General features: G+C 43.7%; 1 protein-coding gene across 1 annotated transcript; it reads left to right on the top strand.

The window, feature by feature from the left end:
- The first annotated feature begins 12,350 nt into the window (after window positions 1-12,350).
- Window positions 12,351-14,414, top strand: LOC127924097 (protocadherin gamma-C5-like). Its single transcript, XM_052508480.1, is given in 2 exon segments — window positions 12,351-13,816; window positions 13,819-14,414. Coding segments are annotated over 2 exon segments (1,881 nt in total). The 5' UTR covers window positions 12,351-12,525; the 3' UTR covers window positions 14,409-14,414.
- Window positions 14,415-16,341: the final 1,927 nt, after the last annotated feature.

Raw genomic sequence — 16,341 nt, 5'->3', positions numbered from 1 at the left:
TAGATAGATAGATAGATAGATAGATAGATAGATAGATAGATAGATAGATAGATAGATAGAGAGAGAGAGAGAGAGAGAGAGAGAGAGAGAGAGAGAGAGAGAGAGAGAGAGAGAGAGAGAGAGAGAGAGAGAGAGAAGCATGTCATCAGAGCAACCCTTTCCCTTTGCTCTCCAGACCTCCATACGGGTATTTTTTAAGCTGGCTCTGCGATGTATTATTATTCTGAGCCACGTGGGCTGCTTTGACGACATACTCCTGCTGCGCTTGCTTTCTTTTACCACAGGACGGCAACGGAGAGCCTTTGTCACCCACACATATATCAGGAAGAATTGAAACAGTGGGAATGGATATAGAATACTTCGAGAATAATAATGTTGCGTTGTGTGTCTGTTGTGTGTTTGTCCTTACAGTCCCCGCGGTTCCATGAGTTGTTGCTTAATCCGTTTTTAAAAGGTAATTCTGCTGTTTGCTAGAGGAATCGGAGATGGAAGGGAGTTCCATGTGATCATGGCTCTGTATAAATCTGTGCGTTGCCGTGAATTCGTTTTGGACTTTGGGACTCTGACGAGACCCCTGGTGGCATGTATTGTTGGGTATAGATGGGTGTCTGAAAGGCTACTAATACTAAGTGATATGAATAGTATAGTAGCAGTACTCATAGTATTACACATTAAATGGAGTACTGTTTTTCTCTCATGTTGAATTGTTATGGTGCTTCATATGTTTCCCAAGAGCTCGTATTTTCACTGTATCGCTTTAAGTGACTGGTAAATCCTGATTGGTCGCTTGTGTTAGGCGCTGTGCACCAATAGCATGCAGAACTGTACAAAGAGATCTACTCCCTCCCCCCCAGCCTCAGCACCGTAACCCTTACAGTGCTCCGAGCTGGAGGAGAAAGAGGGATGTGCCGAGACACAAAGCGTCTCCATCACTGTAAAATATGAGCGACGTTGACATTCGATTACATATTGAGTATCACCACTCCTGCGAAAGGACGAATTTTGGGTGAAATAATATATTCGTTGTGATGTGTCGTGGAACAATGTGGAATAGACTGCCCGTGTGGCAGGTTCTGCTATGGTGGCATCATTTCTTTCTCTTGTGGAGTACAATAGACGGACAGACTCGATACACCATCCCGGAGGAACTGAAACAGGGCTCTGTGGTAGGAAATCTAGCCAAAGATCTGGTTTTGGGACTATCTGAGATTTATCGTCGTAAATTACGAATAACCTCGGAAGCTGGTAAGCAGTATTTCAGTGTGGATCTGGGGAAAGGAGAGCTGGTCGTCAGTGAAAGGATAGACAGAGAGGAACTGTGTGGACAAAGAGTTCCGTGTATTTTGCCTTTGGAGGTAGTGATTGAACAGCCCTTGCAGCTTCACCGAGTTGATATTGAAATACAGGATATAAATGATAATTCTCCCAGCTTTCTCACCAAAGAAAAAGTATTAAAGATTGCAGAGTCAATAAACCCAGGCGCAAGATTTCCACTCGAATGCGCACTGGATCCCGATGTCGCTGCGAACACTATACGCTCATACAGCATTAACAAAAACGACCATTTCAAATTGAATGTCAAAAATCACAAGGATGGTAGCAAAACTCCAGAACTGGTCCTTGAAAGGTCTCTCGACCGGGAGAAGCAACCTGTTCATAAGCTTATTCTCACCGCTGTAGATGGGGGTGATCCAGTGCGTTCAGGAACCTCTGAGATTAGTATCATGGTGCTTGATATTAATGATAACGCGCCGCAGTTTGAGAGACAACTTTATGAGGCTAATGTTAACGAAAATGCTGCACCTGGCACTCAGATTTTACGAGTAAAAGCGACAGACCCGGACGAGGGATTAAATGGGGAGATAGAGTATGTATTTGGAGAACAGACGCCAGACTCAGTGACTGCATTGTTTGATATAGATTCTTCGACAGGGGTGATTCTAATAAAAAGACAACTCAACTATGAACAGACGAGCTTATATAAATTTGACATAGTCGCTAAAGATAAAGGCAACCCGGAGATGGACGGACATTGTGATGTTGAATTTAAAATGATTGACGTCAATGACAACATCCCAGAGATAATTGTGACGTCTCTAACGACACCTGTTCCAGAAGATTCACCTATCGGAACCGTGATAGCTTTGATAGGCGCCAAAGACTCCGACTCCGGGGACAATGGGAAGGTGCGGTTAAGCGTGTCACCAAAGTCTCCGTTCAAGTTGAACCCGTCGGTATCCAAGCATTACACCCTGGTAACTAATGCTCCTCTTGACCGCGAGCGTTACTCTCAGTATAGCATAGATATCAGTGCCAGTGATTCAGGGAAGCCCCCTTTATCCAGCAAGAAAACAATCATTGTTGATGTGTTGGATGTGAATGACAATCCACCGCTATTCTCTCAGCCCTCGTACACGGTGTACGTCAAAGAGAATTACGCACCAGGGAAACTACTGTGTTCCGTCTCCGCCACGGATTCAGACCTGGGGGACAACGCAAAAACCTCCTTCTCCATCTTAGACTCCAAAGTGCAGGACGTCTCTGTATCCTCCTATGTGTACATGAACTCTGACAACGGCAGCATCTACAGCATGCACTCATACGACTATGAGAAACTAAAGGTGTTTCAGATTCTGGTGCAGGCGAAGGACCACGGCTCTCCCTCTCTGAGCAGCAACGCCACTGTCCATGTTTTTATCCTGGACCAGAACGACAATGCCCCCGCTGTTATTTACCCCTCCGCTGCCCTGGGCTCGCTCTCTCACCAGAAGATGCCCCGCTCCGCTAAAGCAGGCCACTTGGTTACTAAGGTAACAGCTGTGGATGCAGACTCGGGCCATAACGCCTGGATCTCATATAAACTGGTGGAGGCCACAGACGCGTCTCTGTTCAGTGTCAATCTTTACACGGGGGAGGTGAGGACTAAACGCGCTGTGTCCGAACAGGACGACTCCTCTCAGAGGCTGCTTATAGAGATACAGGATGACGGGGTGCCGGTCCAGTCCGCCACGGTCACACTGACCATACTGGTAGAGGACGGGCTCCACGAACCCATCTTGGATCTCCGGCAGAAAGGGCCAGAACCCAGTAAGAAAAGCGGGAGAATCACCCTGTATTTGATTCTCTCTCTGGCCTCGGTGTCCGTGCTGTCGCTGGTGACTTTTGTCATCTTAGCAGTCAAGTGCGTTAGAAACAGCAGGAGCAGCGGTAGTTGCTGCACGAGACGGGACGACTTGGACGGCTACAAGAACCCCAACAGAAACCTGCAGATTCAGCTCAACACTGACGGACCGATTAAGTACGTGGAGGTCCTAGGAGGGGACATGTTGTCTCAGAGTCAGTCCTTCAGGTCATGTCTCTCTCCCATGTCAGAGTTCAGTGATTTCACCTTCATTAAGCCCAGCAGCACCACCGACTTTAAGGAGATGATCAACGTCCTAGACGCGTCTTTACCCGACAGCGCCTGGACCTTTGAGAGCCAGCAGGTGAGAAGTGACGTATGATTTATTGTGATGATTAAGATTATCGAATGTAGGCTGTTTTATGACGTCAACATACAGTTTTGTGTTGTAACATTGCACAACTCAAAGCTAGATGTTTTGGCAGTATTTTCGTGACTCGGTATTTAACAGACTCCAATCTGTGAATAAATGTGCCACTGACGTTTGTGTTCAGTTGTTATCATTTAAGCAATAGGTTATTTATTCAATTTAAAATAATGAATTGTCAGTATTCATCAAAATGGTGCATTGTACAAATCAGTACAAATCATATTATCTTGTAATAATGTATCATTCAACATAGGCTACTGGTAATTACAAAAACCCATACTCATGCGTTTTGAATGATTTAAAAAATATTATGTGATGTATTTTAACCTGTTGGTTGTAATCCTCAGAGATCTTGTCATCTCTATTGTTACTGTAGTGGGTCCTTTTGCGTGATTCTGTGACTATCTGACTGGCTAGTGGACGCCTGAGGGTTTTAGCACCATTGACAACAACACTCTGAATCAACTGTGTGGTTATGTGTGCGCGATGACAGACAGCATATTTTACCTTTGCTGCAATATATATGCACAGTACCAGTCAAAGGTTTGGACATATCTACTCAAGGCTTTTTCTTTATTTTTTTACTATTTTCTATATTGTGGAATAATAGCAAAGACATCAAAACTATGAAAAAACACATATGGAATCATGTCGTAACCAAAAAAGTTTTAAACAAGTCAAAATATGTTTTAGATTTTAGATTTATTCAAAGTAGCCACCCTTTGCCTTGATGACAACTTTGCACGCGCTTGGCATTCTCTCAACCAGCTTCATGAGGTAGTCACCTGGAATGCATTTCAATTAACAGGTGTATCTTGTTAAAAGTTCATTTGTGGAATTTCTTTCCTTCTTACTTAATGTGTTTGAGCCAATCAGTTGTGTTTTGGGGAGGTATACAGAAGATAGCCTTATTTGGTATTAGACCAAGTCCCTATTATGGCAAGAACCACTGAAATACGCAAAGATAAATGACAGTCCATTATTACATTAAGACATGAACGTCAGTCAATCCGAAAAAAAGTCAAGAATGTTGAAAGTTTCTTCAAGTTCTGTAGCAAAAACCATCAAGCGCTATGATGAAACTGGCTCTTATGAGGACCGCCACTCTGCAGCAGGTATCCTCTGCTGCAGAGGATACATTAATTAGAGTTAACTGCACCTCAGATTGCAGCTGAAATAAATGCTTCACAGAGTTCGAGTAACAGATATCTCAACATCAACTGTTCAGAAGAGACTGCATGAATCAGGCCTTCATAGTCGAATTGCTGCAAAGAAACCACTACTAAAGGACATCGATAAGAAGAGGAGACTTGCTTGGGCAAAGAAACAAGAGCAATGGACATTAGAACGGTGGAAATCTGTCCTTTGGTCTCATGAGTCCAATTTTTTAATTTTTGGTTCCAACCACCGTGTCTTTGTGAGACCCAGAGTAGGTGAACGAGGGGCCTCCCGAGTGGCGCAGTGCCACTAGAGATCCTGGAGACCCATGGAGCGGCGCACAATCGGCCCAGCGTCATCCGGGATAAGGGAGGGGTTGGCCAACAGGGATGTTCTTGTCCCTAACTATCAATTGGATACCACAAACGAAATTGGGTGGGAGAGTAGGTGAACGGATGTGTGGTTCCCACCGTGAAGCATGGAGGAGGAGGTGTGATGGTTTGGGGATGTTTTTCTGATGACACTGTCAGTGCTTTATTTAGAATTCAATGCACACTTAACCAGCAGGGCTACCACAGCATTCTGCAGCGATAAGCCATCCCATCTGTTTTGCGCAAGTGGGACTATCATTTGTTTTTAAACAGGTCAATGACCCAAAACACACCTCCGGGCTGTGTAAGGGCTATTTGACCAAGGAGAGTGATGGAGTGCAGCATCAGATGACCTGGCCTCCACAATCATCCGACATCAACCCAATTGAGATGCTTTGGGATGAGTTGGACTGCAGAGTGAAGGAAAAGCAGCCAACAAGTGCTCAGCATATGTGGGAACTCCTTCAAGACCGTTGGAAAAGCATTCCTCATGAAGCTGGTTGAGATAATGGCAAGAGGGTGCAAAGCTGTCATCAAGGCAAAGGGTGGCTACTTTGAAGAATCTAAAATGTCAAATATATTTTGATTTGTTTAACACTTTTATTATACAATGTAGAAAATAGTAAAAAAAAATAAAGGAAAACCCTTGAATGAATAGGTGTGTCAACTTTTGGCTGGGACTGTGTATATATATATATCAGACTAATTGAAGCTCATTCAATATTTTATGTGAAGCAAAACAGGTATAAATGCATAAATATATAGTGTCTCGATCCACGGGGCTCTATTAGAATTGAAATGTTTTGAATGTTAGAATGTCTATTTGCAATGGAAGAATAGGCTTATATATTTTTTTATCCTCGTTTACGCATAATTCTCTATACTTCTGGCTGCCGTTAATATATTTTCACATCAAAATGGATAGTATGATATATTGGAAAATACAGTTACATTCTCCCCTCTCCCTGTTTTTTTGTGAGAGATAGAGTGCTTATAGGGGCAGGCTGCTGTGGCTTGAAGGAGTCTGTTCTGTTGGTCTGTTATTGGATGGTAGATATGTGCTCTGTGCACCAATAGCATGCAGAACTGTACAAAGAGATCTACTCCCTCCCCCCAGCCTCAGCACCGTAACCCTTAGAATACTCAGAGCTGGAGGAGAGGGAGGGATGCGCTCACATTCACGGAGATACACTAGAATCTAAAAACAACATACTTTCTGCTATACAAAATTAATCGAAAATGCTAAATGGAATATACATTCTGGAGATGTATTTTGGTATGAAGCTCTTTTTTATGGACAATATTTCAAACGGAATTGTGTTGTAAGATTTTCAAATAGATTGCAGCTCAATGGATATTTAATGTATAATAGGGAAAACAGGTGTGTCCTCCCAGTGGGCTCTTTGAGAATAGCAGTGTTTTGGATGATGCCTGTGCGTAATGGGAGATTCTATTTCTGGTCCTTGTTTACACTTTCACGCAGTCCTATCTGTTGGCTATCGGCTGCCATGTCCATAATATATTTCACATTATTATTGTTGTGTATTCGAAAATAGTCATTTTATCATATCTCTCTCTCTCTCTCTCTCTCTCTCTCTCTCTCTCTCTCTCTCTCTCTCTCTCTCTCTCTCTCTCTCTCTCTCTCTCTCTCTCTCTCTTTCTCTTTCTCTTTCTCTTTCTCTCTTTTTCTCTGTGTGTGTGCTGTGTCACAGTTCCTATAGGCCTAGCTACTGTGCCTTTAAGAAGGAAGTCTGTTCAGTTGGCCCCTCATTGGATGTTACATGCAGACTGTGCACCAATAGTGTGCAGAACTGTACAAAGAGATCTACTCCCTCCCCCCAACCTCAGCATCGTAACCCTCACAATACTCAGAGCTGGAGGAGAGAGAGGGAGGCGTTCACACAGACGAATATATAATGTCATTTAAACACAGTATCCTTTCCGATATCCAAACTTTAGAAAAATGCTAAATGGAATATGCGTTCTGGAGATGCATTTTGATATAAAGCTCTTCGTTCTGGACAGTATTTTTGGAATTGTATTATAACGGATCAGGGATGACAAAGAGAATGGGATACAGAGACTGGAGATGGCTGGCTCTTTGGTGGCATAATTTCTTTCTCTTGTGGAGTACAATAGACGGACAGACTCGCTACACCATCTCGGAGGAACTGAAACAGGGCTCTGTGGTAGGAAATCTAGCCAAAGATCTGGGTTTGGGACTATCTGAATTTTTAGACCGTAAACTGCGTGTCGCTTCTGAGGCTGGTAAGCAGTATTTCAATGTGGATGCGGGGAAGGGCGAGCTGATCGTCAATGAGAGAATAGACAGAGAGACTTTATGCGGACAAAGCGCCAGCTGCGTTTTACCTCTGCAGGTTGTCATTGAAAACCCGTTACAGTTGCACCGTATTGAGGTGGAAATACGAGACATAAATGACAATCCGCCTAGTTTTCTTACAAAGGAGCTCACAGTGAAAATAGTCGAATTGACTGTTGCAGGCGCACGTTTTCCTTTGGAGAGTGCAGAGGACCCTGACGTGGGCAGTAATTCCCTTAAATCCTATACTATTAGTAAAGATGAGTGTTTTACGTTGAAGGTAAAGGAGCTTGGTAATGGAAAGAAAATACCAGAACTAGTTTTAGAGAAGCCCTTAGACCGAGAGAAAAAATCTGTCCATAAACTACTGTTAACAGCTCTAGATGGAGGTAATCCTGTTAGATCCGGGACGGCAGAGATAACTATTACTGTGCTTGACGTAAACGATAATTTTCCAGTATTTGAAAAGTCTGTGTACAAAGTTTCTATCCACGAAAATAGTGCAAAAGGGACATTTATGATTAAACTTAAAGCGACAGATATTGACGAGGGTCAAAATGGGGAGATACAATATTCGTTTGGTGAGCGCACCCCTGAGTCTGTGCTTTCTACATTTAATATGGATCCAGATACAGGGGATATTTTTTTGAAGGGGGATTTAGATTTCGAAAGAGCTACAACATATGACATTGACATCACGGCGAGAGATGAAGGCACTCCTGAAATGGAAGGACACTGTCGCGTGCAGGTAGAGGTAATAGACGTTAACGACAATTCGCCTGAAATTGTCCTCACTTCCCAACCAAACCCGGTGCGCGAGAACGCGCCCAGTGGCACGGTAGTAGCTTTGATCAGTGCCCGGGACCTTGACTCCGGTAATAACGGTAAAGTGACGTTACAGCTCCCACGAGGTTATCCTTTTAGTCTGAAACCTTCCTTTTCTAATAATTACGCACTGGTCACAAGTGATGTTTTAGACAGAGAGAGTTTCTCAGAGTATAATATTGAGATAACAGCCACTGATTCGGGCTCCCCTCCCCTGACTACCAAGAAAACTATACCAGTCGCTATCATTGATGTCAACGACAACCCCCCTAAATTCTCTCAGCCCTTCTATAATGTATATTTAAAAGAGAATGGACTACCAGGATCCATGCTATCCTCAGTATCTGCATCTGACCTGGATTTCGGGGATAATGCCAAGATCTCCTACTCCATCCTAGACTCCAAAGCGCAGGACGTTTCTGTATCTTCCTATGTGTACATGAACACTGATAACGGCAGTATCTACAGCATGCACTCGTTTGACTATGAGAAACTGAAGGTGTTTCAGATTCTGGTGCAGGCCAAGGACCACGGCTCTCCCTCTCTGAGCAGCAACGCCACTGTCCATGTTTTTATCCTGGACCAGAACGACAACGCCCCCGCTGTTATTTACCCCTCCGCTGCCCTGGGCTCGCTCTCTCACCAGAAGATGCCCCGCTCCGCTAAAGCAGGCCACTTGGTTACTAAGGTAACGGCTGTGGATGCAGACTCGGGCCATAACGCCTGGATCTCATATAAACTGGTGGAGGCCACAGACGCGTCTCTGTTCAGTGTCAATCTTTACACGGGGGAGGTGAGGACTAAACGCGCTGTGTCCGAACAGGACGACTCCTCTCAGAGGCTGCTTATAGAGATACAGGATGACGGGGTGCCGGTCCAGTCCGCCACGGTCACACTGACCATACTGGTAGAGGACGGGCTCCACGAACTCATCTCGGACCTTCGGCAGAAAGCGCCAGAGCCTAGCAAGAAAAGCGGGAGAATCACCCTGTATTTGATTCTCTCTCTGGCCTCGGTGTCCGTGCTGTCGCTGGTGACTTTTGTCATCTTAGCAGTCAAGTGCGTTAGAAACAGCAGGAGCAGCGGTAGTTGCTGCATGAGACGGGACGACTTGGACGGCTACAAGAACCCCAACAGAAACCTGCAGATTCAGCTCAACACTGACGGACCGATTAAGTACGTGGAGGTCCTGGGGGGGGACATGTTGTCTCAGAGTCAGTCCTTCAGGTCCTGTCTCTCTCCCATGTCAGAGTTCAGTGATTTCACCTTCGTTAAGCCCAGCAGCACCACTGACTTTAAGGAGATGATCAACGTCCTAGACGCGTCTTTACCCGACAGCGCCTGGACCTTTGAGAGCCAGCAGGTGAGAAGTGACGTCAGTCTATAATTTACTGTGGACTGTGCTGTGATGTAGAGTATCAACATACAGGCCTACCAAACATCCTGTTTGGAACACACTGCTTGAATCAACGTCGATTCCACGTCATTTCAATTAAATTATGTTGAACCAACGTGGATTAGACGTTGAATTGTATGTCTGTGCCCAGTGGGATTCGTGTTTTGGGCTTCAACATTCAACGAATGGAAACTTGTCCGTTTGGCAGTATTTTTCATTGATGCATTATGAAATAGGAATATTACTGCAGGTTCATGTTGAGACTCAGTATGTGACATACTATAGCCTGTAAATAAATAGGCTAGCGATTAACGATATGCAACTGACGTTGAAGTGTAATTTATAATTCAAGCAGTATTTTGTCATATTGAAATAGGGTCGCAAAATAATGGTAATTTTCCCCATTCTCTTCCAAAAAGATCCTGGTTGAATGATTCTCACATTCCCTGCGTATTCCCTCTTAATTCCGGCAATCTTCCAACTGGGATTTCTGGAAAACCAGGGAATTTTGGGAAATGTACTGGAATTTTGCAACCTTAGGTTAAAATGATTTCAGCATTCAACAAAACGATGCAACGGTGCTTCCATTCAGATTCATGAAAAATGATCGTAACGCTTCATTTTAAGGGGTCCTAAGTACAGTGTAGTAACATGTGTAGTTTACAACTAACAAGGATTGTCGTGAACTAACATCGCATAGTCACAGTGTAATAACAACATGTAACTGGCAGTAATTGCGCTATGCTATTACAGAGGTGAAACAATGAGTGCTTGTTACCATGCTTGTTACAAACGGGCAGGTTTCCACTAAATTCACAGACTTTGTGTTTTGCTTCTTCTCAGCAGCATACAGTTACAACTGTCACCAAGGTTGTGATCCCTCGTGGATGCACTGGGCGCCTGAGGCATTATAGCCTGTGCTCAATGGGCTCTCATTACTTACCCTTGAATGTGCACTGTTCAAACTTTCTCTCTGGGTTGTTGCTTGTGCTTGCTCCCAAAATCAAGTGAAGCATCTGGGTTGACTTGGTTGAGCAGGTAAAAACAGATCAGTAGGTCAACCTCACTGACTGGGGATCTAATATGGGTGGCATCCCAGATTTGGAAAAATGCACTTTTTCAAAGCATAGTGCATGCATTGTTTGCAATGTAATTACTCATTGTTACACTAGATTTAGCTCATTAAAACGAAGTGTGTCACGAGGAGTACTTATTTGTAATGAATGTGTACTTATACAGTACATTACCCATTCTGACAACCTGGCCCTCATTTTAAAGCTTCAGGACATTTCACTTCATTTCCCAATAAGGTACAGAAAGGAAGTGAAACGTCCAGAAGCTTTAAAATAAGGGCCAGGTTTTCGGGATGGGTAATGAACTGTATAAATACACATGAGTTAAAAGTAAGTACCCCTCAATATACACTTCCTTTTAACTAGCTAGATCCAGTGTCACAACAAGCAATTGCGTTGCACTTAAGCAAACATTACAATGTGCTTTAGAACAGTGTCTTATTCCTCAGCTGGGATGACCAAGTTAACCCAGATGGAACACTTTATTTTGGTGGCAAGTGCTAGAAATAACGTTGGGTGGAGATGTATTTTCAGAATTGCACAATAATGGGCAAGCATGGTAACAAGCATTCATTGTTACACCTTTGTAATTACACAAAGCAATTACTACCAGTTACATGTTGTTATTACACTAACCCTGGGTTGTTACAGTTAACTACAGTACTTGTTACAGTGTAGTTACACATGTAACTACAATGTAATAAGGAACCCTTAAAATGAAGTGTTACCAAATGATCTTGGAATCATTTCAGCAGTGGACATATTGCCAATACTTGAATGATGTCAAAATATCATATGAATGATTTTTCTCTGTTGGTTGTAATCCACAGTCACAGATACAGTGTAATATATATTGTTACTGTATTGGGTGATTTCCGTGATTCTGTTTCTATTTGGCCATAGGCCTGAGTGTTTCAGCACCGTGGACAGCGACACTACCACGGAATCAACTGTGTTTCTTGTGGTCGCTATTGCAGACAGATGCTGCGGCCCAAATTGGCACCCTATGCCCTATACAGTGCCCTTCTTTTGACCAGGGCCCATAGGATGGCCTGTAAGATTTTCAAATAGATTGCAGCTCAATGGATATTTAATGTATAATAGGGAAAACAGGTGTGTCCTCCCAGTGGGCTCTTTGAGAATAGCAGTGTTTTGGATGATGCCTGTGCGTAATGGGAGATTCTATTTCTGATCCTTGTTTACACTTTCACGCAGTCCTATCTGTTGGCTATCGGCTGCCATGTCCATAATATATTTCACATTATTATTGTTGTGTATTCGAAAATAGTCATTTTATCATCACTCTCTCTCTCTCTCTCTCTCTCTCTCTGTCTCTCTGTCTCTGTCTCTGTCTCTGTCTCTCTCTCTCTCTCTCTCTCTCTCTCTCTCTCTCTCTCTCTCTCTCTCTCTCTCTCTCTCTCTCTCTCTCTCTTTCTCTCTTTCTCTTTCTCTCTTTTTCTCTCTATGTGTGTGTGCTGTGTCACAGTTCCTATATGCCTAGCTACTGTGCCTTTAAGAAGGAAGTCTGTTCAGTTGGCCCCTCATTGGATGTTACATGCAGACTGTGCACCAATAGTGTGCAGAACTGTACAAAGAGATCTACTCCCTCCCCCCAACCTCAGCATCGTAACCCTCACAATACTCAGAGCTGGAGGACAGAGAGGGAGGCGTTCACACAGACGAATATATAATGTCATTTAAACACAGTATCCTTTCCGATATCCAAACTTTAGAAAAATGCTAAATGGAATATGCGTTCTGGAGATGCATTTTGATATAAAGCTCTTCGTTCTGGACAGTATTTTTGGAATTGTATTATAACGGATCAGGGATGACAAAGAGAATGGGATACAGAGACTGGAGATGGCTGGCTCTTTGGTGGCATAATTTCTTTCTCTTGTGGAGTACAATAGACGGACAGACTCGCTACACCATCTCGGAGGAACTGAAACAGGGCTCTGTGGTAGGAAATCTAGCCAAAGATCTGGGTTTGGGACTATCTGAATTTTTAGACCGTAAACTGCGTGTCGCTTCTGAGGCTGGTAAGCAGTATTTCAATGTGGATGCGGGGAAGGGCGAGCTGATCGTCAATGAGAGAATAGACAGAGAGACGTTATGCGGACAAAGCGCCAGCTGCGTTTTACCTCTGCAGGTTGTCATTGAAAACCCGTTACAGTTGCACCGTATTGAGGTGGAAATACGAGACATAAATGACAATTCGCCTAGTTTTCTTACAAAGGAGCTCACATTGAAAATAGCAGAATCGACAGTTGCGGGCGCACGTTTTCCTTTGGAGAGTGCAGAGGACCCTGACGTGGGCAGTAATTCACTTAAATCCTATACTATTAGTAAAGATGAGTGTTTTACGTTGAAGGTAAAGGAGCTTGGTAATGGAAAGAAAATACCAGAACTAGTTTTAGAGAAGCCCTTAGACCGAGAGAAAAAATCTGTCCATAAACTACTGTTAACAGCTCTAGATGGAGGTAATCCTGTCAGATCCGGTACGGCAGAGATAACTATTACTGTGCTTGACGTAAACGATAATTTTCCAGTGTTTGAAAAGTCTATGTACAAAGTTTCTGTCCACGAAAATAGTGCAAAGGGGACATTTATGATTAAACTTAAAGCGACAGATATTGACGAGGGTCAAAATGGGGAAATAAACTATTCGTTTGGTGAGCGCACCCCTGAGTCTGTGCTTTCTACATTTAATATGGATCCAGACACAGGGGATATTTTTTTGAAGGGGGATTTAGATTTCGAAAGAGCTACAACATATGACATTGACATCACGGCGAGAGATGAAGGCACTCCTGAAATGGAAGGACACTGTCGCGTGCAGGTAGAGGTAATAGACGTTAACGACAATTCGCCTGAAATTGTCCTCACTTCCCAACCAAACCCGGTGCGCGAGAACGCGCTCAGTGGCACGGTAGTAGCTTTGATCAGTGCCCGGGACCTTGACTCCGGTAATAACGGTAAAGTGAAGTTACAGCTCCCGATAGGTTATCCTTTTAGTCTGAAACCTTCCTTTTCTAATAATTACGCACTGGTCACAAGTGATGTTTTAGACAGAGAGAGTTTCTCAGAGTATAATATTGAGATAACAGCCACTGATTCGGGCTCCCTCCCCGGACTACCAAGAAAATAATACCAGTCACTATCATTGATGTCAACGACAACCCCCCTAAATTCTCTCAGCCCTTCTATAATGTATATTTAAAAGAGAATGGACTACCAGGATCCATGCTATCCTCAGTATCAGCATCTGACCTGGATTTCGGGGATAATGCCAAGATCTCCTACTCCATCCTAGACTCCAAAGCGCAGGACGTTTCTGTATCTTCCTATGTGTACATGAACACTGATAATGGCAGTATCTACAGCATGCACTCGTTTGACTATGAGAAACTAAAGATGTTTCAGATTCTGGTGCAGGCCAAGGACCACGGCTCTCCCTCTCTGAGCAGCAACGCCACTGTCCATGTTTTTATCCTGGACCAGAACGACAACGCCCCCGCTGTTATTTACCCCTCCGCTGCCCTGGGCTCGCTCTCTCACCAGAAGATGCCCCGCTCCGCTAAAGCAGGCCACTTGGTTACTAAGGTAACGGCTGTGGATGCAGACTCGGGCCATAACGCCTGGATCTCATATAAACTGGTGGAGGCCACAGACGCGTCTCTGTTCAGTGTCAATCTTTACACGGGGAGGTGAGGACTAAACGTGCTGTGTCCGAACAGGACGACTCCTCTCAGAGGCTGCTTATAGAGATACAGGATGACGGGGTGCCGGTCCAGTCCACCACGGTCACACTGACCATACTGGTAGAGGACGGGCTCCACGAACTCATCTCGGACCTTCGTCAGAAAGCGCCAGAGCCTAGCAAGAAAAGCGGGAGAATCACCCTGTATTTGATTCTCTCTCTGGCCTCGGTGTCCGTGCTGTCGCTGGTGACTTTTGTCATCTTAGCAGTCAAATGCGTTAGAAACAGCAGGAGCAGCGGTAGTTGCTGCATGAGACGGGACGACTTGGACGGCTACAAGAACCCCAACAGAAACCTGCAGATTCAGCTCAACACTGACGGGCCGATTAAGTACGTGGAGGTCCTGGGGGGGGACATGTTGTCTCAGAGTCAGTCCTTCAGGTCCTGTCTCTCTCCCATGTCAGAGTTCAGTGATTTCACCTTCGTTAAGCCCAGCAGCACCACTGACTTTAAGGAGATGATCAACGTCCTGGACGCGTCTTTACCCGACAGCGCCTGGACCTTTGAGAGCCAGCAGGTGAGCACTGGAGTGACATGTAGTTTAATTGTGACACTAGGCTATTGATAACAACCTATTTTCTGTATTCTGCTCGGTGATGCTTGTTAATTTGTGACGGATAGGCTATCAGCCTTAAAATGAGGAATTAGAAAACTAGGATATCTTTACTGAAGCCATAGTATTGTCATTTAAATCGGATCTCTGTGCTTTCCAACCATGAAAAGTGTTCTATTTCATAAGTCGAAGTTTGCCTTTCCCGTGATATTTGGTTCTGGTCTTTCTGATTTATACGAATTATATCTTGGCAGTAATTGGCTACAAGGTTATAATTGAAAACATATATTTATTGTAGTATCATGAGCTCAGCACAGAAGAAAAAATGCTCTATTGGTGTGTTTTTTTTAGATGAATCCAAGTTCGCATGTGTATTATTCAGCAGCTGACATATGGACGAGTTTATATTGGGCCTATTGGGTACATACAAAATATCAAACTACTTATGTGTTGTGCATGACGTTTGCTCTATCAGTCATCCGTTATCTTCAAGGCTCAGCATTTCAGCACCATTGTTGTGGACAGCGACACACTCTGGTTGCTGAATCAGCTGTGCGGTTTTGTGGAAGCAATTGCAAACAGTTTGAGAGGTAGAAACAGAGAAGGTAGACAGGGACATTTCTTTTTTCAGAATAAGTGCTGCTCAGTTAATATTTATATAATCTCTGCATATATAATGTTCAGGTAAATATTTTTTGTATATTTGTTCTATCCTGTTTTACATGTTTACTCATTCTTTAGGCCGAACTAAATTCTGTCCTTACTAATGTATTTATTTTACCACCAATATTGACAGTAGGGGGGAGTGGGGTAAATTGAGCCATTTTTTATATTTCAGCATCACTCCGTAAATAAATACAAATAAAAATGAATAAAAAAGGGAAATATAGTATTATTTCTAACGACGATACGGTATCTACATATATTTCAGGATGTTGTGTATCGCTGGAAATCATCAGCATTCATGTAAATATTACAGCTTTTAAAACATAGCTTGTCCAAAAATGTTGGTCTCTTGGCAAAACTTAGTTGTGTTAGTTGAGCAGCTGGACAGGGTATGTTAAGGCGCCGATACACATTTCTGTACTGAATGAAATATTACCACTACTTTTTTAAAACCAAATCCACAGACGATGCAATCGCCATCTCCATGCACACTGCCCTATTCCATCTGTTCATTGACTGTAGCTCAGCATTCAACACCATAGTACCCTCCAAGCTCATCATTAAGCTTGAGGCCCTGGGTCTCAGCAATGCCCTGTGCTATTGGGTCCTGGACTTCCTGACGGGCCACCCCCGGGTGGTGAAGGTAGCAAACAACATGGACAAAC

Source organism: Oncorhynchus keta, chromosome 4, assembly GCF_023373465.1.
Source record: "Oncorhynchus keta strain PuntledgeMale-10-30-2019 chromosome 4, Oket_V2, whole genome shotgun sequence".
NCBI lineage: Eukaryota > Metazoa > Chordata > Actinopteri > Salmoniformes > Salmonidae > Oncorhynchus > Oncorhynchus keta.
The sequence above is the reverse complement of the archived record's forward strand: the minus strand, read 5'-3'. Positions and strand labels throughout refer to the sequence as shown.